This window comes from Diceros bicornis, chromosome 1 (assembly GCF_020826845.1).
Source record: "Diceros bicornis minor isolate mBicDic1 chromosome 1, mDicBic1.mat.cur, whole genome shotgun sequence".
Lineage (NCBI taxonomy): Eukaryota > Metazoa > Chordata > Mammalia > Perissodactyla > Rhinocerotidae > Diceros > Diceros bicornis.
In genome coordinates this window covers 64,577,677-64,605,023 of record NC_080740.1, presented here as the reverse complement: position 1 = coordinate 64,605,023, position 27,347 = coordinate 64,577,677, and the positions used below count along the sequence as shown (strand labels likewise).

The following is a 27,347-nucleotide window of genomic DNA, read 5'->3' as shown; positions in this document are numbered from 1 at the left end:
TGCTGCTTAACATTCATTCCTGCCCTAGCCAAACCCAGCGTGGCATCGAGTTGTGCCAGCCATTAGCGGAGCATTTCCTTCCATGGTGTTAGGGTCATGGCCAGGGTCGCGGGGCTGTCCCACCCATCCACTAGGGGTCACTGTGAATGCACGGGGCTGGCCAGCCCTGGTGCAGTGCAAGAGTGTTACAACCAGGATGCTTCTGGTCTCCAAAACCTCAGACTTTTCAGATGCTCCACACAGGTAAAGGAGGAAGCTGTTAGGAGAGAAAGATTCCAGGAATACCAGACAAAAGCATGCAATAGTCACCCTGATTTCTAAAATTCTTAGCCCTGAGCCTTGGTTGTCACATATCTAGATGAGACATGTTCCACCCAGTAGGATAGTAACTTTTATCCCAAGTTATGGGATAGAACCAAAGGATCTGATTTCGACAACTAGCAATCATGGTAAGGATTTAGGCATCCTTTTATTTTTTGGAAAACTTTTTTGTGCTAATGCTCAAAATGTCCGGTGGTGGGAGGTACTTATAATCAGTTGGTCTACACTGATAGATGTGATGCTTCTTCTTTTCTAACTTGAAACACATTGTGGGTCTGTAACCTGAGTAGGCCTCTGAGGCTGTGCTCTCTAGTCAGTGGGTCCATGGTTCCTGATAGCCCACAGGGGTGCTTCACGCACAGAAGCAGGTCGCTGGAAATAAAGACTAGGGATCCAAACTACAGAGATTGTATTGGGTTCCTATCCCTTTATAAATTGTATAACGTGAAATGGCACAAATGATGAGTTCCCATCCCAGGGGAGACCTACTGACCCCACTGCCCTTAGGTAAGCGTTTCTCCAAGTCTCTTCTTTGGGATGATCCATACAAGGTCATAGCAAGAGGAAGGATCAGGTGACTGAGGGGGATAAGTCCACAGCACATCAGGGCTGGAATCAAACGAGTGAAAGGTGGACGCTGGTAAGCATGCAAGTGGCTGTTGGCACTCCTGAGGTTACCAACCTGGAGCAGAATCTGGTCACCTTGTCACTCTTATCAACCCATCCCCCTCTTTATGAAATTTGGTCAGAGCCAGTGCTTAGAGTTTATAGTGGTCAGAGAAAAACAAAATGGCATACATAAATAATGTGTGGGAAATGTAGAGAACAGGAATCAAACAAATAGAACAAAAGAGCTGGCCTTTAATTCTTAACAAAAATATGGTTGCTCTTAAAGTGGAGAGGCACTGTTTCATAGCTCCTGTTAGCTCAGTGAGGAGAAAACCGTTAATGCTGAGTTCAAGTTCAGCACAGGCTTTCTACTCATGTGTAGTTGCCCCAGTGTGACTCCCCTTCTAGAAAAGTCCTGAGTAGCAGGCGGCCATATCTGTTACTTCTTCTACCTGTTGCCATCTGTCTGGCTTCCCAATGGGCACTAGTCTGGTCTTCTGTTTTCAGCTCACTTGGTAAGGCCCATACTCTCCATAAGTAAGGACAAGGGTTACAACAATCCCCCACCAGGCCTGTTCACTTCTTGACTCTCCACCTAGTGGCATCTGTGACTTGCCAAAAACAGTTCCTCAGCAAAGATCTTCTGGGTATCAGGCGAGTGGTGTTACATCACATGCACATCTCACTTAGGTGAATTAGACGTTGTGTTTGGCAAATAAATAAAATGTAAAGAAAAAGTGAGATATCAATAATATTTTAAATAATTAGGCAATTCGGCCAAGATTCTGCAGTAAGCACAAGTAAGTATTGCTGTTTCCTTAGTCAGTCTCCATGACCTTAGACCTCTCAGATGTGTGAGCATCCCACAGTTCTAAGGGTAATTCTAGTCTATAAAGGCATGTATAATATGTTCATCTGGTATTAGCCAAAAATGAGACCAAAAATAAAAGATAAAATGAACCAAAAACAATGACTTGTTTCATTATTGAAGGGCAACTCACTATACTGGGCTTCTCTAAGAAAAGATACCCACCTTATGTTATGGGTAATTTAAGAGATTTTTCAAGGGTAAATTTTACTATCTCCCAAATTCACCTCACATTCTAACTTAGACTATAACTCCTGTGTGAGGTACAACTTCAATGTACTACAAGGCGGACATGCTTTCAATGTGACAATAGATATTCTTTTCTGATCTTCTCCAGACATAGGTCTCTGATAATCTTAAGAAGACAGTTGGCCCTCAGGGAACATGTTTACTAGACGAGGGTGAGCAGTGTGCTAATAAATACTTAACAACTGGCTTGCTGGGAGGGAAAAAAGAGCCCTGATTTATAGCATTTGCCAATTTCCATGACATAAACATTCCCATCATTACCAATTTCAACTTCCCAACTTCACATCACTATACAGTGCGTTGGGACAGATGTGCACAGCCGGCTCTTGCTAGCTGATAGAAGACCCTCATTAATCTGCATTACTCCTAATCTGGTCCCAGTCATTGCCTCCTGACTGAATTCTTTATTCCTGTTCAATCGGGCTTGGGGATTCCGACCTCTTGATGAAGACTTCTAGCTCTGAAGAGCCTCACTCATCACCCACCTATGTCCGTTTGCCCATTTGTCACAGTGTGAGTAGAAGGAGTGGAAAAATAAATCTACATTCAAATATTCTTTTAAAAATAAAAACAAAAGCTGTTTAGAATAACAGAATGGTAGCAGTAAAAAGGCAGCGTAGAGCTCATCTAGTGTAACCTCAATTTGGATGAATAAACTGAAGCAAAGAAAGAGGTGAAGTGACCTGCTCAGGGTCACAGTTAGTAGTGAGACCTGTTCCCAGGAGCCCAGGGACTCCTCACTGTATCAGGCTGCCTCCTTCCAAAGGTTCATTCACATTTTCTAAGGTGTGTGAGGCGTGCAGAGGCGAGAACTACTGTCAGCTCCTCCTGATGTGGAAACCAGAAGTTCCTGGCCTGAGGTGCCAGGAAATGTCCCAAGAAGATGTTGAGGACTTCACAGGTTGTTATTCTGGCCATCCTCTGCCTGTGGGTCTTTGGTGTGGTCCAAGGCTACCTTTGCTTGTCCTTGATTAAAGTCTCTTTTTACTCTTAAAAGGTTAAAAAAGAAAAAAAGAGGGTTTATTCTTTGAAAAGGAAAAGAAAAAAATTTAAGCTTTTGGCATGATAGCATTAAGTCCAACAATTTATAGAGGTAGGAGCCAAGCAAACCTTAAAAATGTCATTGATTTTAAGTGTTTAAACCTCAATTCCTATGACCATAAACAGAAACTTGATGGTAAGCTACTTTGCCTATTACAATTTTTGAAATCTCTTACAAGAAAAAAAGGTTTCTGAATTTTTCAAATTTTCTTTTTATGGATATGCATCATTTTTGTAATTAGAAAGAATTAAAAATGTTAAAAAAATACATTAAGGCTCTGCAAATAAACTCTGGCTGAAACAATCCATCATTTGCCAGGCTGCTGTTCTCCCACAAGTTACTTACCTTTCTCTGTTAAAAATTATGAACTCCTTTTGGACAGATTCCAGGTGCTCCTGAAGAAGGCATGTCTTCCAGGTGAACATTGGAAAAAAGCAGAGGTGTAGTTAGCAGACCAATTAGGATCCTCAAATAGCCAATAAATAAAATGAATAAATAATAAAATGAACAGCCTATTGAGTGTCTGTTCACTGAATGGCCCAAATCGAAGAAGTAACAATGTATCTTCAAAATGGATGCTATCTGAAGGTTTGTAGCAGGAGTGAGACCCCAACCAGAATAATAAGAGGACAAATAGGGAAGAAACAGCAAGAGGATAAAATATGTCAACACTCTGCTCCCCACAGTGAGCCAGCAAGGAAGACCTGGGTTATGGTTTCTGAGCTTGATGTCTTTCAGCCACTTAGCCTGAGAAGCAACTATGGCTTCAAGGCGGTGGGGGGCAAGGGTTTATTGAGCTGTTACCTACTTGCCTCTTGTCTGGGCCTCATGTGGGATGTTTGGAGGTTCTACTCGAATTTAATGAATAGCCTACAAACATCTCTTCACATTGAATTCTGATGGAATGTTCCCCTCAACAACTGTACTGGGGTTGACTGACTGTACTTCAGCTGGAGCGACAGAGCCTTCTTTATTTGTGACTTTCTCACAGACATGCAAAACATTTGCATTGATGCTTCACTGTCTGGCTTTCAACCTCTATTTGATGACTTTTCCATCATAATGAGAAAATTTACCTCAAAAACGATAATCATCAGGCCCAGGATAGGGTCAGCCCCAGATCAAATGTTCTAAAAAAGTCTGCCACAAAATATTTCCAAATTACTTCTGATGAAAAATATTCTTCTCTAAGGAAAAAATATTCATTCTTTTTTTTTTTTTTTTTTAAATCTAGGGATTAGAAAATACTAAATCCTCAAGTACTGGAGAGTTTTCTTTTTTCCCCAGCACATGTTTAAGTGATAGGAGAGGAAACTATAAAAAGGAGAGGAAATTTCAGAGAAAATTGGAGGGAAGGAAAGCAAAGGAGAGAAAGAAGACTCTGCCACACTTCACTCTGATTCTCAACCTGCGGTATTTGTAACCTAAGGGTTCCAGTATCAGTCACGGGGACACGAAGGTACGAGATAAACATCACCTGAGAGCGCTCCTTGGAGCAGCAGCTTTACCCAAGATTTCCGGAAAAACATTTTTAAAAATAAAATATTATATAAAAAATATAAATATATACACATATATAAAATATTACATAATATTTTAACATATATTTATATAATATTTTCAGTTTACATGTGTTTGTATATTTTATGTGTTTATATATGTGTACATATATATGCATGTATTTATATACATATTACATACATATATAAAATATATATTTAATATATATGTATGTTTATATATTTATATATTATATATTTATATATTTTTATATATTTACATTTATTATATTATATTATATTTTATATTAATTTATATTAATTTATATTATATTATATTTATTATATTATTATTATTATATATATTATATATATTTATATATATTAAATATAAATAGTATATATTTATATTTATATAAGATATATACATAAACATGTATAAAATATAACATGAAAAATATCAAAAATATTAACATTTAAAAATATTTTTAACATTAAAAATCAAGATTATAATCAAATAAAATGGGAGGCCTGGTAAAAAGTTTCTCACAATTTGCTGTTGTCTAAAACTTTAGAAAACTTAGAATAAGGATGATCTCTTGGTCTTGGCTACATTTCGGGGCCTGTTAGCAGAGAAACCTGTCAACAGGCAAGCTCTACAGGGGGACAGGGAGGAGCAGGTCTGGAGAAGCCAGTTGGTTGTGATATGAACAGATCGTTAGGAGGAAGACGGTTCAAGTGAAAAGCAACAAGCAAGGTGAGTTTGCGGCACAGCTAAGCATTCCTCAGAGGGCCCTAGAAAACACTTAAGGATGGGAATCTGGCAAGAAGCCAGTTCTGTGAACCAACAGGATGTGGACTTTGGTTAATGGACCATTAAAGGGTATAGTAGCCCCTGAGGACTAGAGAAATTAAGCACATTGAGGATACTTAATTGTTTGCAGGGCTATCTTCACCACAAGACTAAGCAATCTTTGAGAACAGGGATGTCATTGAATGCAGGCATTATTATCTCCTTCACAGCTCTCTCCAGTGTTTAGCACAGGACCTGGCAGATAATAGGTACTCAATAAAAGTAGCCTAAATGAATGGACGGATGGAGGAATGGAGGGATGGATGACCATTAGTTGACACGGTAGGGGGACGAGTGGATGGTTATGTGGATGAATGGATGACCATTAGAGGCAAAGTGACTATTTATTATGTCACCATCATTATAATAGATAGACCACGTATAAAACCCTGCTGAGTTCCTGCAAGTTACCATATTGAAATCTGAGCTCTAACTCTGACAGAGAATAATATAGTTAGTTAGAAAATTAATTTCACTCAGCCTGAAATCCAGCAATAGTGCTCGACCTTAGAAGAATTCCATCTTTTCTGTAAACAGACACTCTCTACTTCTGCTAGCCCCAGTATCATGAAATTTTGCTTGTGGCAAAGAACAGACACCCCATCTAGGCTTGGCTGCTCCCAGATTCCTCAAAGTAGGAGTGGTGCCCAAAATAGCCAGTTGTGTACTTTAAAACCAGCCCCTGGCCCATCGTGTTAGGGATAGTCACTTGACCTAGCTTTAGCCAATTAGAGCCTCTCCCAGGAAATTGTAAACTTTTAATTGAGAGCTGGGAGAGGGCAATGAGTGAATCAAGTTAATGGGAGAGCACTAGAGAGAAAGTCCTCGAGTGAAACGTTGCTGCCAGGGTCCCCAGAGCTGCCCTGGTCTACCTGTGTGCTCAGCTCCTTCCCGCATTCAGCAAAATCAGGATGCTGAGACCATGTCCCACTAGAAGCTCTCAAATGAATTGCAGCTGTCACGAAGACTCCCCTGACCCTGAGGGTGGCGGGGACCCTGCTCACCTGAGAGGAATCACACTTCTTCATCTCCTTCTCCTTCTTTGCCAGACGCTTCTTTTTCTTGTGAAGAGGTTTGGACTCCAAAATCATTTCTTCAAGTTCAAAGGTGGGGTCGCAATTCAGCCTGCCTTTCTGCAAGGAAGACAGGTTGCTCACTCCTTAGATTCCTGTATCATTCTAAAAATACACCAGACTGTGGAGAATAAGTCCTCACGGAGCAGTCCAAGGGTGATAAGCTGGGATTCCCACTCTGTTTTAGATAATTTATTGCCAACATTGTTCTTCATATTCTTTAATTTTATATTTTGTTTATTTTTCTGAACTCCCAATGAGCCCTCAGTGAGTTAGAAAGAAAATCAAATTACAATTATTTTTTAAAGTTTGAGCTTTGGGGTTTTGCTTCTCCAAGATGTTCTAATGATCCTGTAGATCAGAATCACCTGAGTTCTTTACTCCCCGTTCCCCGACCAGATTTCCTGAATCAGTGTTTCCGAACACGAGGCCCAGGAAATTGCATTTTAACAAGCTCCCATCTTATCACAATAAAGTCAGAGGCCATATGTAGAGCGTCTCTCAAGGCAGCGTTGGTGGCTAATTGCAATGGGGGGCATGTAGGAGGAGAAGGAACAGGAGGTGGAGCTAGATCTCCAGAGGGTCTGCCTCAACCATGATACAAGCGGCCCCTACTGGACCCTGCACAGCGGACAGGTGTGACCTTGACCCCGTCTTTCCGTTGCTCCATAAGGTAGAGATTCCCCAGCCTAGAATTCCCCACACTGCCTTCTCACTTCTCATTTTGCACTTTGACCTGACCTTCTCATCGCAGCTCCCTCTGCTGTTTGCACATGAAGGGTCACACTCCCACACGCCCACAGCCCACAGCGAGTGCCTCGCTTGGGCTTAAGAACAGAAAACTCTCAATTGTCTCTCCAGGCCCCTTTAAGAGCTCATTATTCTGCCAATCTACCTATGTCTAAATGTATAGAATCAGGTTGTGTAAGAGAGAAGGGACCAGAGGCCTCACTTAGGCCTGTTGGCCCAAGCTTCTGGACTCTGACTTTTACCAGCGGTCTGTAGTAGGCCACGATGTCCCTCAGCCAGGCAGTCATCGGTGGGAATTATTTCCCTTTGGCTGTTAGTCATTATAAGTGTAGCTCCCTGGAATAGAACTACCAGAGGAAGAGGGGTGGATGGTAAAAATAATACCTCACCCCAATTCCAACAGTTTTCAATCCTTTGACTCATACAACTCCATGGATACAAATTTCTACATCTTTGGAATCAGAGAAAACATTGTTTTTTCAATTAGCAGGTTCCTGGAAATGACTATTTGGAAGATTAGGGCTTCTTTCCAATTAAAGCAAGCCACAAAAAGTGGTTAGGAGCTAGAACTCCAGACACAGATCAGGATTAGAACTGCAGCCCAGCTAGTTACTGACATGTGACCTTTGGTGACCAACTTACCCTTGTGTGTCTCAGTTTTCCCATCTGTAAAGCAGGAATCTGGGCTATCTTACCACACTGGTGTGGCTCTCTCGTGAGACCATGTGTGTGTCTGGCACACAGAGTAACACGCACTGAAGGAGCGTCATCAGGCGTTGTCTGTGTTAGAATTGACTCACATTAGGAATAAAACCTGGAAGGAGCCTCTTCTGCAAAACTGCATCCCAGTTCACATCATTCATGTATGGGAAGTTCTGGACGTCAGACAAGTGAGAAAACCGCTGGTCTGGATTAGGTTCAAGTAGCTGCCAATGGAATATAAACATCAAGATTATAAAGAAGGTCAAAATGGGGCAAAAAATCATGCAAATTCCCTCTAAGTGTTTTCAAGTGTAGGACTGAAGGAAACCAGGCAGTGTTCCCCTTCCCTAACCCCATACACAACTAATATAGATAATGCAGGCGTAAACAAATAATGTAGGTGATGCATGGCTAGAATGAATTGTAAGTTGGTTTTTGCAACGTGGTGAGTAAAAAAAGCTCATCCTCTGAGTCAAACACATCTTTGATTCCTGAATACCCTACCAACTATGGCCAAGTTTGTTCTCTAAACCTCAGTTTACCCATGTGTAAAAATGGAATAACAACCTGTTTGATAAGGTTCAGCTAGGATTAAATGAGGCCATGTCTGGGCCGGCCCCGTGGCTTAGCGGTTCTGGCGGCCTGGGTTCGGATCCTGGGCGCACACCTACCCACTGCTTCTCCGGCCACACTGAGGCCACGTCCCACATACAGCAACTAGAAGGATGTGCAACTATGACATACAACTATCTACTGGGGCTTTGGGGGAAAAAAAGGAGGAGGATTGGCAATAGATGTTAGCTCAGAGCCGGTCTTCCTCAGCAAAAAGTGGAGGATTAGCATGGATGTTAGCTCAGGGCTGATCTTCCTCACAAAAAAAAAAAAAAAAAAATGAGGCCACGTCTATAAAGTGCCTAAGAGGAGGTCTGCTCTCATTAGGTGGCGAATGTGCACAGATTTTATAAATGAAATTCACTTTCACTAAAAATTTGAGCTGTTTTTGCAACTAATCAATATATATTGAGGGTGACACAGATAAGATGTAACTAAGGCTACTGTCATAGTTCTGGGTTTTCCAGACTGGTATTAAAGCTTTTTCTCCCCCTTGACCACTCCAGAGCAACATCACATCAATCCTTTGGCTCAAGGGGGAAATGTCAGGTCCACTTGAGAATGTCCTGGAGGTGACAACATGGATCATCAGGGTGTAATTTTGGGGTGAAGAGGGCTGTCTTGGAACTGAGGAAAATCTGCTTATGGAAAATGACCCCCCTGTTCTTCATCTTTGACATTATCAATGGCAGCACCCCTATTCTAAAACAGAGAACTTGACCCCAAAGTCAAGAGACACGGGTTTGAATCGTTAGCCCCCAAAGATTTTTTTTTGACCAGCCACAATCTGTGTAATTTTCTTTCTTCGAAAAAAGCCAACATCATCCTCCTGGGCACCTCATTCTTTCTTTCACATAATCGTGCAATACATAGACTGAGCTCCCGCTACATTTGTTCTTAATCTTTTTGGTGAACATGGGCACATTGAAATTCTGATGAAAGCTATGGACCTCATTAATTCAAATACCAAATTTTACCCCCTGTCAGGCTCTGTGTTGGATGCTTGAGGTTAACAAGCATGACATGGTCCCTCCCTCACACTGCTTAGAGGACAATGATCATTAACCCAAGAATCACACACATGAAATGTATAATTTTGAATTGTGAAAAATTCTATGAAGGCAAGATAGTGCTACGTGAGCTTACAACAGAGGAAGGCTCCCCGAGGAAGTGATATTTGAGCCGAGATCTAAAGCTGTGCTTCTCAAACTGTGTAGGAGGGCCAATTATTTCTGTTTGTTTGTTTGTTCATCTGTTTTAATTTCCAACTCACTGAAACCAATATGTGGTGTTACTGTGCATGGCTAGTATGCAACTCCACACCAAATGCAACTTATGACTTGAGTTCGACATCACCAAATAGGCTTGTACCCCATTCAGTGAGATGAGTCCACTGACCATGGAGGCATCAGCAGTCTCAAATTGCTATAAAAGTTTCTAAATGTTTCTCTGAATTTCTGTACTTGTGATGGACCTGTAGGGAACAACTGATTGACCTGAACCAGTCAGTGAATCGCATTGAGTAGTACTGATCTAAAGGAGAGAGCTGGAAGCGCTGGGGATGGGGGCAATGTTCTGGCAGAACATTGGTGAGAGAATGATATGTGTTGGAGGAGGGAAGAGAAGAGAAAAAGAAGGCCAAAGCAGTTTATGTGTAATCAAAAGGGAAACCAAAGTCCAAACTAAGGCTTGAGAGGTACTTAGAATCTTTATACCATGCAAATTATTTTTATCTTTATTCTAAAAACAATGGGAAGACAATGAGCTTTGCTTTGAACAGATAACTATGGGGCAGAATGGAGTATGTAAAAGTGTCGAAGGGCAAACCAGTTATAAGGCAAGACTTGATGGCAGTAGGATTGGGAAGATAGCAGTGGAGATGGAAAGAAGTGACAGATTCAAAAGATATTTAAAAGGTGAAATTACAGAACTTCGTGATAGATTGCATATGGGGATGATAAATGAATTCTGGTTTCTGGCTTGCCTAAGTGGATGGATGGAAAGGCCAGTCACTGAGAGAGGGAACATTGGAGCAAGTTCAAGAAATACAGAGAGATCAAGAACTCCATTTTGGGCACAGTGAGTTCGAGGTGGCTTTGGGACACACAAGAGGACATGTGCATTGTCCTAATGAAGCCATGTATTTAAAAGCTGTTAGCTGCAAAACCCACTCTGGAAATGTCTATTATCATGACTGCCTCCAATATGGTATACTAACTTCTAACCTCAAACCAGACAGCATGTTTCTTTTTTATGACTTCCTTTTGTCATGCATCCTCCTTCTTACCTTTTTAAGAAGTGACACCATTTCCTGCGACCAGGCAGAAGGGTAAGTCACAACAGCCGTCTCAAACATGTGTGCAATTTCCTTGCTGGAAATACTGGAGCGAATATGATACGGTCTCTTAAGGGAGAGAAGAAGTTAGTCTTCCTTTTTATAGGGTAAAAGAAAAAAATTTTGCTTTGCCAATGTTTCCATGCTAGATTTTCATCCAGTAAAATCTCAATATCATTTTCTAATCCCTTCCAGCTGATTGCTGTGTTATCATATGTATATGTGGTCCACTGTTGCCAGAACTCCTACTTTTTGAAAAAAGATACTAGAAATCTATACTTATAAATGTCAGAATTTTTGACCATCGGTAATTCTGTTGGACCAAACAAAACATTTCTGCGGGCTAAATCCATCTGTGAGATGCCAATTTGGAATTGTTTTGTGAGGTAACCTATATAAGTACAAGTGCTCAGTCAATGGAAGTTTTAAAAAATTGTTATTTAAATGTTGATTGTAAAAAGATCCAAAATTTTACCATACACCTCTTTTCACTTGTCTGAATCATAATAAGTTCAGAACGGAAAGTTACCCAGAAAACTTCAACTCCAGTTCCAAATGCTATGAGTCCCTGGTTCTATGGAGTGGGGTCACAAATTTTACGATGAAGCAAAAGTGTTTTTACTTCTGAGAGAACCAGTTTCTTTTATAGTTTTAACTTCGGGGAAAGAAATAACACAAAACGGTGGCTTTGTTACAGTTTTCACAATTGTCCACTAGAGGGCAGCCTTGACCTATATTAATTTCCCTATTTCGTAAAGGAACCATTAACGTTGGGGTTTTCTCTCTTTTATGTAAACTGTGAGGTACTTTAAAGCCAGAAACTTTACCATACTCACATTTTTGCCCATGAGACCAAGCACCTAGTAGGTACTCATTACATGGTTGTCTAATGAACAAAATTTCCATATTAGATTAACCAACAATATGACAGTTAATATGGACATGTACCTTTATCAAGTGCCTGGCCCTTTCGAGATACTCAACAAACGACGGTGAACTGATGAACTAAACTGGATGAAGTGGAGAAGTTTAATTTTTGCCCTGTTGTAAATCAGTATTAAAAGGTAATATAATGTAATTAAATATTTGAGCTCTTAAGGCAAAAGATTTGAGGGCTAAACTGAGTCACTCAATTTCTAAGTTTCAGTTCCTTCGTCTGTAAGATGAAGCTACCTCATCTGTAAAATGAACCACTTCACGAGATTGTTGGGAAAAGTAAATGACATAAGACATGTAAAGTTCTCAATAGAGTGGCTAACATATACTAGACACAATACAGGAGAGGCATTTTTATTGTTATTGACTCAAGGGTAAAATGGGTGGATATAAATGTGAATAGTAAACAGCAAGATGTGTCTTCAATAAAGGTGATGTGAAGAAGGCTTAACTCCACACATGGCATGTCAATAGCAGATATTCAGGGAACGCTGAAGTGCTAGGAGTTGACCCCTAAAAAGGAGAGTGTCCAAACTTCATTTTTTTATGTAAGGTCTAAAAACACTTGCCACATATTTTCTTCCCTCAAGACTGAGTAAAGGACCATAGCTAATTCATTTGTCTCAGTAACGATTTAGTGGAAATAACCCCTGTAACTCAATGCCAGACAAGGAGTGCTGGGCACCTTATCACCAGTACCGGTGTTTACTGACCCTTTACCAGTGGAAGGGCACTGCGGGTCACCACATGTGATCCACTCCATGTATACCATTCAGAGCTGGGTAGGTTGGGCATACTCAAGCTTCCAGGGTTACAGTCATGTACACATTTTTTCTTTTTTCTGATTTTCTTCTTTGATTCATTACTGCTTCTAAAAGCTACTAAACCTACTGTTGCTTAGACATCTAAAAACACAAAATGATTTCCTAAATGAATAAATTAATGGATGAATGCTACAAGCAACTGGTTTAAGAGTGTTTTTTCATTTACTTTAGAAGGTAATAGGACTGAATTTAATATTTTTTAAAAGTCCTCATGACCTATCAACTTATTAAAAACAGTCAAACTGCCTTTGTTACACAATAACTTATTTTTCTAGTTCTAAATTTTAAAAATCCATGTTAATTCATCAACTACTAGAATTATATATTTACTCATTTACCAAATATTTATTGAATGCCTACTATCTTTCAGCACCTCTGTTGAGCATTGGGGATACGATGAAGTTCAACACAGACATGACCTACATTGGTGGAGCCTATCGTCTACGCAGGGAAACCACAGATAGTTATATAGACTGTACATACACAAAGACACTTAAATAACTGGAATGCACGCTATAAAGAAAAATTACAGTGTGCAATAACAGGATATAGCAAATAATTTTAAGGCAGCATATAAATTAAGAGTGAGAATATAAAGAATGAACACGGGAAAAGGTAAAATATTAGATGGGAGAAAATGTGATTATAGTCATATTTCAGGGGTAAAAAAAGCAAAAGAGTTGCAGCTAAGGATGTGCAATTAGTGCAAAACTATGTATGTATCTAGCATAAGCTAATACTTATGGATAGTACAAAATTAGAAAAGACATAGACCTTGTCTTTACAATGGCAATGAGAGCTGGGAGACAGAGAGATGACAAAGGAGGTTAATGGCTAAGGGACACACTCATCAAGATGGAGATCAAGCTAAGAAACCATGGGGATGTTTTCAAGCACATTTCTCTTTGAGGCATATATTTTTCTGTAAATAAGAATTTGTAAGTGTAGCAGGAAATTATAGTTTAGCACCCTTCCTCTGTGGTTAGTTGTGTTGATAGTTGTAATTAAGTGTTGGTATTTCATTTCTTCAGATTACCTATATTTTGAAACATAATTACATACAGTCTAGCTGGTGATTCTTTCCTAGAATGTATCAGAATTGATTTGTAGTGACTTGTTCCTCCATTCACTCAATATGCATTTATTATGTACCTATTTAAAGTTAAACACTACGGATAATATGAAACTGGATAAGATACATGCTTCGCCTTTAATGAATTTACAATCTAATAATATAGAAGAGATAAGAACATAAAAATGGATACACCTGGAAAAATTTACAAGGGCAATAAATTTACAGAATGGATTTGATCCAAAAACTAAAATAGATTTAGGTGTTCTGATGTAGCTACATTTTATCTTATTAAGTGAAAAAAAGTCACAACAGAAAGGTAAAGCATAATTCTATTTTACTAAAACGATGGCAATAATAATGCATATATATGTGTATGTGAAAATAGATTATCCTTATAAGAACAGAAAAGGTTTGGAAGTGACTACAGCAAGCTGTTCATTCTGGAAGGTGGGATTGGAAGGTCAAAGGAGGGTTTAATTTTGGGGGAATTTTCTTTGCCTTAGAAGATGTGGTTGATTTTTACCCTCATTTTTGTGCTTTTCTATATTTTCCAACAATTTTAAATTCAGAAGGGTCATAAGAGAGATGAAGTACATACGTATTTGGAAGAGAGACAGATTCAGCTAGAGACATGAGAGAAAATTTCTTCAGAGAAGATGCCATTTTGTCATGGGCCATAAAGAATGGGCAGGATTTGAATATTAAAAGGTCTGGAGAAAGGCCTTCCCAGCAAAGGAAATTTGGGTAGTCGAATCATATGTCTTTTCTAGGAAATGATCAATATACATTAGATATAAAGATTTTGAAAAGTCTTACAATTAAGACACATCCTTAACTTTATTCAAAGTCAATTTAACAATTCCCAAACATATTTGAAGAATGACTTTTTAAGAAGACCAGGGTTTACCTTGGGAAATATCTTTACAGGCAAAGGAACAAGAAGTAGTAACACCCAAGGGATGCCCCAGAGAGGAGGAAGTCCAAAGAAGCCGAGGCCCAAGTGAGTTCACAGAGTCAGGGTCACTCAAATTGAAGCAAAATCTGAAGTTAATCTGGTTCTAAAATGCAAAGAATGCCAAGCTAAGGCATCTGAGATTGTGTGTGTGTGCATGAATATGAAGCACTGGGAGCAACAGCTTTTTTTTAACATGAAAGGTCAGATCTGTGCTTTAGAACAATGAATCTGCACCCCCATGTTCATTGCAGCATTTTTCACAATGCCAAGACATGGAAACAACCTAAGTGTCTGACAACAGATGAATGGATGAAGAAGATGTGGTATATATATATATCTACAATGGAATATTATTCAAGAAAGAAAGAAATCTCATCATTTGAGACAACACGGATGGACCTGAGGGCATTATGCTAAGTGAAATAAACCAGACGTGGAAAGACAAATACTACATAGTATCACTTACATGTGGAATCCAAAAAAAAAAAAAAAGTCAAACTCATAGAAACAGAATAGAAAAGTGGTTGCCAGGGCTGAGGGGTGGGGAAAGTAGGGAGCAGTTGGTAAAAGGGTATAAACTTTCATCTATAAGATGAATCAAGTCTGAGGATTTAATGTATAACATGGTGACTATAGTTGATAACACTGTATTGTATAATCAAAACTTGCTAAGAGAGTAAAACTTAAATGTTCATATATGCATATAAAATTCAGCAACCTAATAGTAACTTTTCTTCACCTTTCCGAAGCAAAAAAAAGAAACAAAAATGAATCTGAAAATGTTGATACATCAGATCACAGGGAACTACCATAATTATAAGTAATCTGGGTATAAAATAACATGGGTGGGAGAAAAAATATTTTCTTAGCAAAATTCTTCCTAGGCATTTTCTTAGTTTAAGAAATGTTTCTTTTAAAAGGAAACAACTCTAATTTGCCACTGAACCCAGAACCCAGGAGCCAAATGACAGACAGGAATCTGACAGGACAGGGCATGAATTATGTTGTATTAATAATTCACACTCGCCCTGGGGAGTGTGCCTGAATTAGAGTCCTGTACTGTGACTGCGAAATGATTTTCTTTAAACAAACAAATATATTTAGACAAGATATTGAGTGAGGCATATTGATTTTCCCTCTCTGGGAGTTTATAATATCCATATTATTCATTTAATTTTATCTGCATAATTTAATGTTAACTCACAAGCTTGGTCCCATATGTGGGAGAGTGAATTAATGGGTGCAGAAATCCCAAGGGTTGTGATTAGCATCACATGGGCACAGTGGCTTTCACCTCTCAAAGAAACTGCTTGATTTTTAGCCAAAAAGCCATTATTTCTTCTTAAAAATGGAACTTGCGGGAAGAATAACCAAAGAGAAATGCAATTGTACGTACGCGGCCTCTCAACAGCTCATATGCGGTCACTCCCAGCGACCACCAGTCAACAGCAAAGGAATAGCCTGCTTCTCTTCTGGAGCTGAACATCTCAGGTGCTAGCAAAAACAAGAAAAGTTAGGTCAGTTTCACTCCCTGAGACATTAACACATCTATTTCTCCGAATGTTCCTCCAAAGGTGAATTACCAGGGTAAAGGGTATGAACACTTTTATGGATGTTTATCATTCATTGCTAGATTGCTCACAGCAGGCAAAATTTCTCATTTTCTAATGTCTCTCAGTAGCCTCATTCATCAACAACACACACAGGCACGCACACGCCTTAATGGTCATATTCTCCTCTTATTTAGATCGTGCACCTACTAACAATGGGATCCCATCAGGCCTCAAATGCGCAGCTGACCCTGAAATCAAGAAGGCTGAGAGATGCTATTTGTTGTCCTGATTTGGAAGGTTTGGGCTAAAGCACCGGAATCTGTATTACTCTTGCAAACAATGCTCAGAATTTGGTGCAACGTACATTGGATTGGCTCTATCTCAGAGTCATCTGGAAGGGGCAAGGGCAGCATTTGTGGCCTGCTACTGCGGATGAGGGAGGAGAAGGAGGGAGTGGGCCCTCTGAGAGATAGAAGGTTCTATATCAGCTGTGTGGCACTGACACTTCGTAACACAGTTCTTTGAATTGACTCCAACAGAAGGCAAAGCTACAGTCACTTTTACCGCCAGTGGAGACCCCCTAGTTATGCATTCTCTAAACACTTTGACACACCGTGAGCCTTCTCCATGCTCTTCCAAGAATATACCTAACTCCTGAAGGGTGGAGTATGGAGAATGAAGTACAAAACAAGGGCAGGTGTCTTCTCTGCTTGCTCACTACTCATTCCGAGTGTCCAGTATGGAACCTGGCACTTAGTCACTCAACAGAAATTTGTTGAATGAATGAATAATGCTGAATCAATTAATTAAGCAATGGTTGCAATCATTAGCTCTGGAACCATGCTGTCTGCGTTCAAAATCTACCTTCAGGGACTGGCCCAGTGGCATAGTGGTTAAGTCTGCACCCTCCACTTCGGCGGCCTGGGGTCTGCCAATTCAGATCCTGGGTGCAGACCTAGGCACCACTCATCAAGCCATGCTGTGGCAGGAGTCCCACATATAAAGTAGAGCAAGAGGGGCATGGATGTTAGCCCAGGGCGAATCTTCCTCAGCAAAAACAGGTGGATTGGCAATGGATGTTAGCTCAGGGCTAATCTTCCTCACACACACACAAAAAAAAACCCCACAATCCTGCCTTCACCACTTATTGTGACCTGGAAGAAGTCAGTTGGCTGAGCTTGAGAGTCCTCATCAGCAAAATCAGAATAAGACAATCTTTACAGAGGTAAGAAATTAAATGAGGTAATGCATGCCAAAATCTCAGCACAGTGCCTGGCACCCAGAAAGTGCTCAAAAAATTAGGCACTCATCTAGAGAGGCAAACATCCACCATAATGGGAACTTTACTTAGTCAAAAGCTGCACACACTTGACCCAAGACTCTGGTAGTAAAGTGCTGGCTCTGGACGAAGGAATGGGTGTGACGTGGGGCCTGTGCACACAGGCTTGCCCTGCTCGGTGCACTCAAGGTCTCAGTAAAATCCTGTGGACAGCGTCCAATTAGAGAGGTAGAATGTTGACATCCTGATGCCCAGGACTGCCCCTGACTGTAAGAGCCTGCCGTAGCAGGACTAAGTAGGCCTCATTCTCTAGTGAATTCACCTTTCATGCATCACTGCATTCTTTCTGCAAGTCACAGCTCCCCACGCAATTTGGGAGATAATGGCTTTGACCCGATGGTACCCCACAGACTGGATGGAATGGACTATAGTTCTGCTTTCCCTTATCAGTATTTTACAGCAAGTCATCTCAGATAGTCCCCCAGGTGACAGGTGACAGACATCTCACAGAAGCTGCAGAGAACTTTGAGGGATAAACAGACCATTGTGCTAAGAAAATACCTAACAGAATAAACATTACTCTGTAACAGCTGTGTATTCTGTCATCTTGGACCATCCTCGGAGTTTATGAGTAGACTTTTTTCTCCTCTTCTCCTTATGCTATTTTCTGGCATGAAGACATTTGAATATGCACTCATTCATTCAACAAATATTCACGGTATACTAGGCACTGAGGAATTTTGGTGGAACATTAAGAAAAAACATCATGGTAACATACAGAAGCATAACAGATGGTAATTCTTTGAGCCCTCAAAGAGCTGAAAACCCGCAGCAGGGAGATACTGAGGGCTTTCATCAACCCTTCAAGAGGATTCCCCTCCTGAGAGGGACGAATAGAGGTGGAGAGGGACTAAGCCTCCTTCAAAAAAGCCATTGAGTATTTTGTTTGGTTTTTAAAGTATTTCTATACCTACATTCACAAAATCAAATAAAACAGAAGAGAATCTAAAAAGTAGTTATAAGCTAATGGCCAGGTAACCATTACACAGGTCATGAAATAGAATCTTGATCCCACCACTGTGTCCTGCCCTTTTCACAACCATAGAAGTAACCACCATCCTGAATTTGTGTTAGTAATTGTTTTGCCTTTCTACATAGATTTACTATCTACATATGCATTTCTAAGCCATACTTTAGTTTTGCCTATTTTCGTAATATATATGTTATATATATGTGTATATAGTGGATATATATAACATACATGTATGTGTATGTGTGTTTATATACATATAAAACATATATGTTAAATCCTACTCCATGTTTTCTTTGGTGTCTTTTCTTGCTCAACATTATGTGTATAAAATTTATCTAACTTGCTGCACATAGTCTGTTCACATTCAATGCTATACGAATATACTGTAATTTACCTACCTATTCTATTGTTGACAGCCATTTGGGTTCTTTTCAATTTGGGAGTATTGTGAAAAATGCTCTCACAAACATTCCTGCACATGTAAGACTCTGATAAGTCCACACATCTTTAGGGTACATTCCTGGGAGGGGAACAGCTAGGGGTTGGCTGTGTATCTTCATGTATACTAGATAATGCCAACTATTTACCAAAGTGATTGTACCAATTAACACTATGACCAGCAATATATGACACTTCCCTTTCTCAACCTCCTTATCCACATTTGGTATTAACTGATCTTTCGATTTCTGGCAATCTAGTGAGTACATAACGGTCTTTCCTTGTGGTTTAAATTGGCATGCCCTTGATTACTAATAAGCTTGACCTCATTTTAATATGTTTATTAGCTATTTAGATTTCCATCATTTGGTTTTCAGATTTTAAAACAACTGGACAGTAGATGCTGGTCAGGACATAAAGAAAGGGCCCAAAAACTAATATATAAATTTAATACAATAGAAGTAATTTCTGGAATTTACAAAATGATTCTACATTTCATCTACAAAAAAAGTGTGAATAATGAAAGCTTTTTGAAAAAGGATAAAGAGACTTGCATCCCATGTATTAAATTGCATTATAAAGCTACAATAATTAAGATTTGTAAGCCACAGAATATAGATGCCAGTACATAAATATTCTTAGTTTATGATGAACAAATTTCAAATCATCATGGAAAGGATCTTATTTAATACATGTTCTCAAAACAATTATTTAATAACCTAAGAAAAATAAAATCAGGTCCTTACCACATATCTTCAGTGAGGATAACATATAGCTGGACTAAGTAAAAAATGAAACTACAACAATAATAAAAATATTAGGTAACCATATCTAAAATCTGGAGGTAAGAAGGTCTTGCTAAGAATAGCATCAAATGTAGAAACTATAAAGTAAAAAGACTAATGGTTTGATTAGTTAGAAAACTAGTCCTTCATGTCAAAAATGCCATAAGAACAACAGCAACTAAAAAGTAGGAAATCATATTTATAACTAAATAAATACACTAAATACACTAAAATTTAATATTCCTAATATATAAAGGGCAAGAATTCTTTATATAACCAATAAGAAATATCAGAATAGGAAAAAAGTATTAACACCCTAATAGAAAATGGGCAAAGAACATCAACAAGCAACTTATGAAAGAAGTAAAAGACGGGCAAATTTTAATATCAGAATGAGGTACCATTTCCACTTATATTTCCAGGAAGATTAAAATATCGGAAGTGCAGCCCAGGTGAGGATGTGAGGAGATGAGTATCTTCTGACACTCCCAGAGCAAATGAGTAGAAGTCAATAGCGAACTTTCAGGAGGGAAATGCATTAACATGTATACCCTTTGACCAGGCATTGAGACTTTATCACAAGGAAATAATTAAGTTGCAGGACATTATTTCCACGAACAGAATTTTTTATCATAAATTTATATTTGAAAATGAGAAACAACCTAACGTTCAACAATAAAGAAATGGTTAAATAAATTTTGATGCAGTCCTCTAATTCTGTAGCATGTAACCATTAAAAACCATAGTTATATATATGGGCATGGAAAAAGAAGCAGATTGTTAGTTGTCCAGACCCAAGCTCTGGAGTCCGAGAGAAGCGGGTTTCAACTCCGACTGAGGCCTGTTTATTGACTGGCAGAGAGGTGGCGGAGCAGAACGTTAAGAGTTAGGGCTCCAACATCAGACTCTAAGGGCTGTATCCATAGCTCCACCTTGGGCAAAGCTCTTAACCTCTCCGTTTGCACATCTCTTAAGTGGGAATAACAATAGCACCTGCCTCACAGAATTGTTTTTTGACGTAATACTTACGTATCACGTGATGTTTACATATCACATAATACGTAATGTTTAAATGACGTAATACACGTCCTTACAACAGTGCTGGGCACATAGGAAGAGCTCTGTCAGCCGTTATACCTTCATCAACATCATCACTGTTCCAGGCTGGAGACTTTTTTTGACTAGGGCTTAACTTTGTGCTCTACCAGTAACTTGCTGTGTGATTATAATCATGTCACTTTCTCTCTAGGCCTGATTTTTTTTTAAATTTATGACAGGAGAATAGTAAAATCTATTTCATAGGGTTGCTTTGAGAATTTAATGTTATAATAAATGTTAAAAACTTAGCAAACTGCTTGAGAGATAATAAATGCAGACTACATGATGCCTATTACTGTTGGTATTATTATATTATAAAGTGAAAATGTAGGTTACAAAAATTCAGTATGATCTAACTTTTTAAAAATGTACATGTGCATAGAAAAAAAAAGGTGTGGAAGGAAACCATAAACATCTACAAGCAGAGGGATTAATTTAATTTCCCCTTTGCTTATCTGCATGTTACACATTTTCCATTGTGAATTTGTTTGCTTTGTTTTTAATTAGGAGGACAAGAATGTTTTAATTGGTTAAGCTCTAAGTGATCTGGATTATATCCACACAGACACAAGGGTAGGGAGAAGGAAGGATTGGAGTGATGGAGGGCGCATGGAGAGAGAAGATTATGAATGGAAGGTGATTATGAACTGGCAGACTGCTTGTCTTCCCATTTCCAGAGCCAAGGAGCTGCTGAATAATACGCTCAGCATTTCATATTAGTAGATGTTGCATATTCCTATCATCTTCATTCAGTATTTCATCCTAGTTTTCTTTCTTTTTAGAATTTTTTTTCTTTCTGGTTAATTGCTATCTAGTATCCTACAGGAGCACTATGAAATGGGTGCTGGTGAATGTCTGTTAGGTAGATTTATCAAATTATTGAGAATGTAATTTTTAAAAAGAGGAAGCAGACTTCCACCCATGACACCTCTTAGAAAGACTCCTACCCTAAAATCAAAGCCAAAGGCAACTTCTGGATAGAGAGATAGGTGATGACAGTCATTCACTTTCTAATAAAACAAACATTCCTAAGAGTTTGGCCTACCTAAATTGGCTTACATGCACTTAAAAACCACAAATAAAAATTTTTTAAAATAATTTCTCTATCTTTCTTTCAGGGAGAAGCTTGATTTTTCTGAAGTCATACAGAGCGTGGTTTAAATCTAGGCTTTTTCAATTATTAGCCATGTGATCTTGGGCAAATTACTTTGCTTATTTTCCTCATTGTAGAATGATGATAATTATAGTCTGCCTCATAGGGTTGTTGAGAAAAAATAAATGAGTAAATGAATGTAAAACATTTAACACGTTGTCTAGTCTATAGAAGGCTTTCAATAAATATTAGAAATTGTTAATTATAAGGGTGAAAGTGGAGAGGCGCAGAGAACCCTGATGAGATTCCAATTTCCTAGCTCTATGTTGTGAAAAGACTAGAAATGCCAATTTTGAGGAGAATTAAATGATACAGATATTGTATTTAAAATCACTGGGGAGAGACAAGAAAGGTGGCCTCCATTTGCTCCTCTCACCATGGAAACAGGCCTAGAAAACCCAGATGCACATTTTCTGATTTGGCTCCAAGAAAATAACCCATAATATGGAAACCCAGGAAACCTGTGGAATAAACTCATCAGAGCAGCAGGCTTGAATACTCCTTTTTATCATTTGAGCATCATGGGTCTTAGGCAGAAAATTGGTTGCATTTTATGTGTCCATTATTTTAGAAATGACAAAAGAGATTTATTCCCCCCCACTGGTAATTGGAAGCCAGGAAATTTGCAGTTGTTCAAATATCATATAAAATAAGGCTTATTTTGTCCCAAAGAAGATTTCTTTCTCTTGGAAAGTGAGGTGGCCCTGCATGTAGGGTTTTTTTGTTTGTTTGTTTGTTTTTTCCTTCTCTCTGTTTAGTTACATGAGGAAGAGAATGAAATATTAAAAGCAAAGTGGCATTGCTCCTGCTCTTGATTTCAAGTTCAAATATTTTGCCTTTGAATTACTCTGACCATATCTAGCCAGTGCAATTCATTCCACTCCTGATTTAATGCCACCAGTTTAACCAGCAGCATCACCTGTTTTAAGCATCTCCACCACTTAGGGTAGAAGCATGAATAGTTTTTATTCTTCTATGATCTGCTAACAACTATGCAATGTTTAGCCTCTTGTTTTTGCTGGGTAGGGGGCTCCCTTAATGATAGCTCGGTCTGTTACCTAATAAATTTTAATCCCTTTTGCTTATTAAAACATTTACTTTAAACGATTTAAAATTCAGTCTTGTGAATTTTAAAACTAATCTCATATGTGATTCAAAGCTCCCCCATACCACCCAGCTGGATTCAGCCACCTTGTGTGGAGATGGACAACCAACCTGCCTCTCACATACCTCCTTCTCCCTTTTCCTAGAAAGTATCACTTGTTTAGGACATGAAGAGGCAGAGGGATCCTAACAAAATTGCCCTGCTTTGCTCCAGGGTGATCTCTCTTTAGCTGCTTCTGATAGCTGACATAGCTCATGGTCTGCAGCAGAGCTTCTCAACCCTGGCTGCACCATAGAATTACCTAAAGAGCTTTTAAACCACCCTATGCTTGTGTGTCACCCCCAGAGATTCTGATATAGTTGGGCTCTATTGGGACTGGTATTGTCTCCAGTATGCTGTGCTGACAGGACGCTCCCTCCCTTCCAGGCTGCACCACCTGGACACTGGAGGGGCCCTTGTGAAGCTGGACCACATCCTCTGGCTAATCCATGTTACCCTCACCCCCTGACACACACATATTCACACACTGCTCCATCTCTCCATCTCTTACTGCAATGGGCCCCAGCAAAACTTGACTCCAAACTCATCAACCCACCATGGCCAACTCAGACTCAGTGCAGGGGGTCAGTCAGCAAGTATAGTGACTTAACAGTCATCAACCAAGAATGGGACGCCAGGGGCCTCTTCTCACAGTCACCACAGACCACAGAAAATTCTCTTGAGATCTGACTCATCTGCCTGAGGAACAGCAGGGAGAGGAGAGGAAGAAGTCCCTCCTCCTGAATATCATATGCCCCAAAAGAGCAATACTTTTCCTTTTATATTTCGAGGGTGGAAGGGAGGTAGGGCTAGCTCTGCTGGACTGGTGTCTACACAGAGATGGCTGCCTCCAACAACAGAACTTAGAATTCGTTTTTTTTTTTAATTAATTAATTTATTTTTTCCCCCAAAGCCCCAGTAGATAGTTGTATGTCATATCTGCACATCCTTCTAGTTGCTGTATGTGGGACGCGGCCCCAGCATGGCCGGAGAAGCGGTGCGTCAGTGCACGCTCGGGATCCAAACCCGGGCCGCCAGCAGCGGAGCGCGTGCACTCAACCACTAAGCCACGGGGCCGGCCCAGAATTGGTATTAATTTTTTACTGTTAACACAATTAAATGTGAGACCTAGTTGACAATTTTGGCACCTAAACCTACCCTTTTAGTCATCCTCTGGGTAAATTTGAAGCTTCTGGAAAAACCCAGTTCCTCATCTTTAAAAAGGAGAATTCATGGGATTGTTGTGGATAAAATGAAAACTAAAAATTATACCTGGAAGGCATTGGTGAACTTTACAGCCCTACACATATAGTGGAGTATTATGTAAATTATGGTTATAATAATATGTATGTCATTGATTACTATCCTACTGATTACTGCGTATTAATTCTTTGTTTGATTGTATTTTTTAAGCTCTTCTTGCTAGAAGCCAAGCTTCATGGCCTGGAGACCTTGTCTGTTTTGCTCACTAGGAGGTCACTAGCACCTGATACAGTGCCAAGCACACAGAGGCAATTAGTAGACATTTATTGAAGTAATTAATATTCTTTGTTAGGAAGTGGGTAGAAGCTGTCCCAAATAACTCATAAAATAGTGTTTTCCAAATGTAATCAATGGTCCTCCTGAATCAAGATCAGATTGGGTACTTGCTAAATGGAGAATCCTGAGGCTCACCTCAGACCCACGAAATCAGAAGCTCCCTAGCTAAAGTCGGAGAGGGACTTGGCATTTCTAGCTGCAAGTCCCTACAGATGATTTGACCCAGAATAAATGGTGTCTACAGGAATGAAAAACAAAAAGTCTTGCTCTTAGTCACTACGGCCACTCATGAAGCCCGTACCCATGTAAGGCTTGGTGCCGGCCACGGTGGTGATGCACATCTCCCTGGAAACCATCACGGCAATGTTGAAGTCTGTGATGTGCACGTGCCCTGGGGAGAGAGAAGGACCACAGAGAAGGTTAAGTCCCATTCAACCCAGTGGCACAACCCTGCTTCTAATTGAAAGCACCTGGAAGCTTAGTCTGTAAATTCTTGTATGCCGGTTGCAATTGGGTGTACAGGCAGTAAAAGCTCAGTTAGGTATTCCGTCCTCAAGACCAACGTGGTCTTCAGCCAGCAACCCTCCAGCAGCCAGAAAACGAGACGCAAAGCTGAGTGTCTGACTGTAAATCTGTAGTTCAACCTCAGAAAGTTTTAACCTTGGTGGTTAAGACCTCACGCTCTGGTAATTCTACTTAGGCAATTTTTGTCAGCTACATTTTCAGTTGGCATAACTTGTGAGTATCAAGAGGGAGGCAGCCAAGAGTTATTCAAAGTAGCAAATTTCCAAGCTGTCTCTGATGTCTCTTATGGATGTTTTTTTTTAAAGAGACAACACTGTTACTACAAAGCTGACGTGAATGTGGATACATGTATTTATTTCTTTGCCAAGAGAGTCCTTTTTACTCTTTGTTTTGCTGAAATATCATTAGTAATTTTTGTCCAATAGTTCAAATTGTCCCCTATCGACCCGCAACAAAATAACTCATCAAGGAAAGGCAAAAAAAAGTCGTTTTATTTATAAAGAGGCTATATAAAGAGCCCTAGACTGGGAGCCAAGAGGCCTGGGTTCTGCCCTGAACTCTGTCCCTAACACATTGTAGACTTTAAGTCCTCTTCCTGTGTTGAACCTAAGTTTCCCTTTATAAAAAAAGGGGGGGGATGGGTGGATTAGATGATCTCTAGGGTCTCTCTCAGCTCTAATGCTCATGGCGATATAGTGGGGGTCTAACATTAAGGAACATTAAGTTCTGCAGGGAGCGCATCCTACAAAGTGCATGACAGTCCTTGCAATTACAGCAAGGAGGAGGAAAAGGGTGGTGCCAGAAGCTCAGGCAGACAAGCACGTTATGTTCACTGTTGGCACGAAAGTCATGCTTTCAGAGGATCTTGAAGTGTTGGCGTTTCCATTTACATGCTTCTGTGGTTTTGATGAGATATGGCTGTAATCAGAGGGGATGTCATCTGACCCTTCTTCCATGTCCCACAGTGCACTCTCCCCCTGCCAGACTTCACTATCTGCTCCCTGATAGCATCCTCCCGCTGCTAAAGATAAATCTCACTGCCTTTATCCAGGGTTTTGTTTTGTGCAAAAAGTGTTTTGTATTTGTTTATGTGATGACATTTTAATAAAGTAAAAGTAGCACTCATCTAGCTAAAAGTGAAGGTATTCTGGCCTGAATGGTACCAACAGATGATTCAGTAACTCACCCTATCATAGGATAGGTTGTCTCAGGTTTCTTTCTCTCTTTCTCCCCATTGGTCATGCTCAAAGCCCTGGATCAATGGTCACAAGGTTTGATACAAAATAGGTCAGCCTGCAGACATTGCGATTAAGAGCCTGTTCTCTGGGGTTGGACTGCTCGGCTTCAAGTCCAGGATCTACCACTAACTAGCTGTGTTACCTTAAAAGGCTGACTTATCTTCTCTCTAAAGTTGGGATGATGATAGTAGTCTTCTCATGAGGTTGTTGGGGAGATCAAATGAAATAATGGCTGGGGAAGACTTAGTTCAGCATCTGGTAGGAAGTAAGTGTTCAATGGTTGCTATTTGTCATGATCAGAAACTCCAGCGTCATTTTGCAAAACACATGTGCCTGGACTTCACTCTCCTGAGACTCCAATGCAGTGGGACTGGTTGGAGAGCCAGGAATCCACGGTAAAAACAACCAGAAACTCCACAGGTGCCTCAGATGAGCAGCCAGACATATGATCCTCTACTTTAGCCTGAGTAGATGTTCTAAACTGACTTAATCCTGAGATTATCTATGATGAGGTAGATGATGGTAGACGATGTTTTAGAGCCAGTTGGTTCTCAAAGTGTGGTTCCCCAGACCAGCAGCATCAGCATCACCTGGGGACTTGTTAGAAACGCAAATTCTTGGGCCCTCCCCTGGATCTACTGAATCAGAGACTCTGAGGGTGAGGCCCCAGAGTTTAAATAAGCCCCCCAGGTGATTCCGATACCCAATAAGGCTTGAGACCACGCTTTCCAAAGACCTGCCTGAGTAGAAGATCCTGACCCCGGTAAGCACTCATTACATATCTTTTGAATTTTGCTGAAAGAATGTTGAATTTTTTCTAAGTAGTATTTACAGGCCTATGATCAATTGCAGTTTTCAA

General features: G+C 39.8%; 1 protein-coding gene across 4 annotated transcripts in view; it reads right to left on the bottom strand.

Annotated features, from left to right (window-relative positions):
* Nucleotides 1-1,073: 1,073 nt before the first annotated feature.
* Nucleotides 1,074-27,347, bottom strand: part of STK32A (serine/threonine kinase 32A) — a 114,341-nt gene continuing 88,067 nt past the window's right edge. For 3 of the 4 annotated variants that reach the window (XM_058543438.1, XM_058543429.1, XM_058543457.1), the window contains exons 7-13: nt 25,027-25,116; nt 16,100-16,197; nt 10,866-10,982; nt 8,065-8,190; nt 6,446-6,574; nt 3,435-3,499; nt 1,074-3,036 (exon numbers count right to left, since the gene is read on the bottom strand). In XM_058543438.1, coding sequence (XP_058399421.1) covers nt 2,943-3,036; nt 3,435-3,499; nt 6,446-6,574; nt 8,065-8,190; nt 10,866-10,982; nt 16,100-16,197; nt 25,027-25,116 — 719 coding nt within the window. In that variant the 3' untranslated portion in view covers nt 1,074-2,942. The remainder of the gene's footprint in view (nt 3,037-3,434; nt 3,500-6,445; nt 6,575-8,064; nt 8,191-10,865; nt 10,983-16,099; nt 16,198-25,026; nt 25,117-27,347) is intronic. The other variant, XM_058543447.1, reaches the window with a different exon arrangement.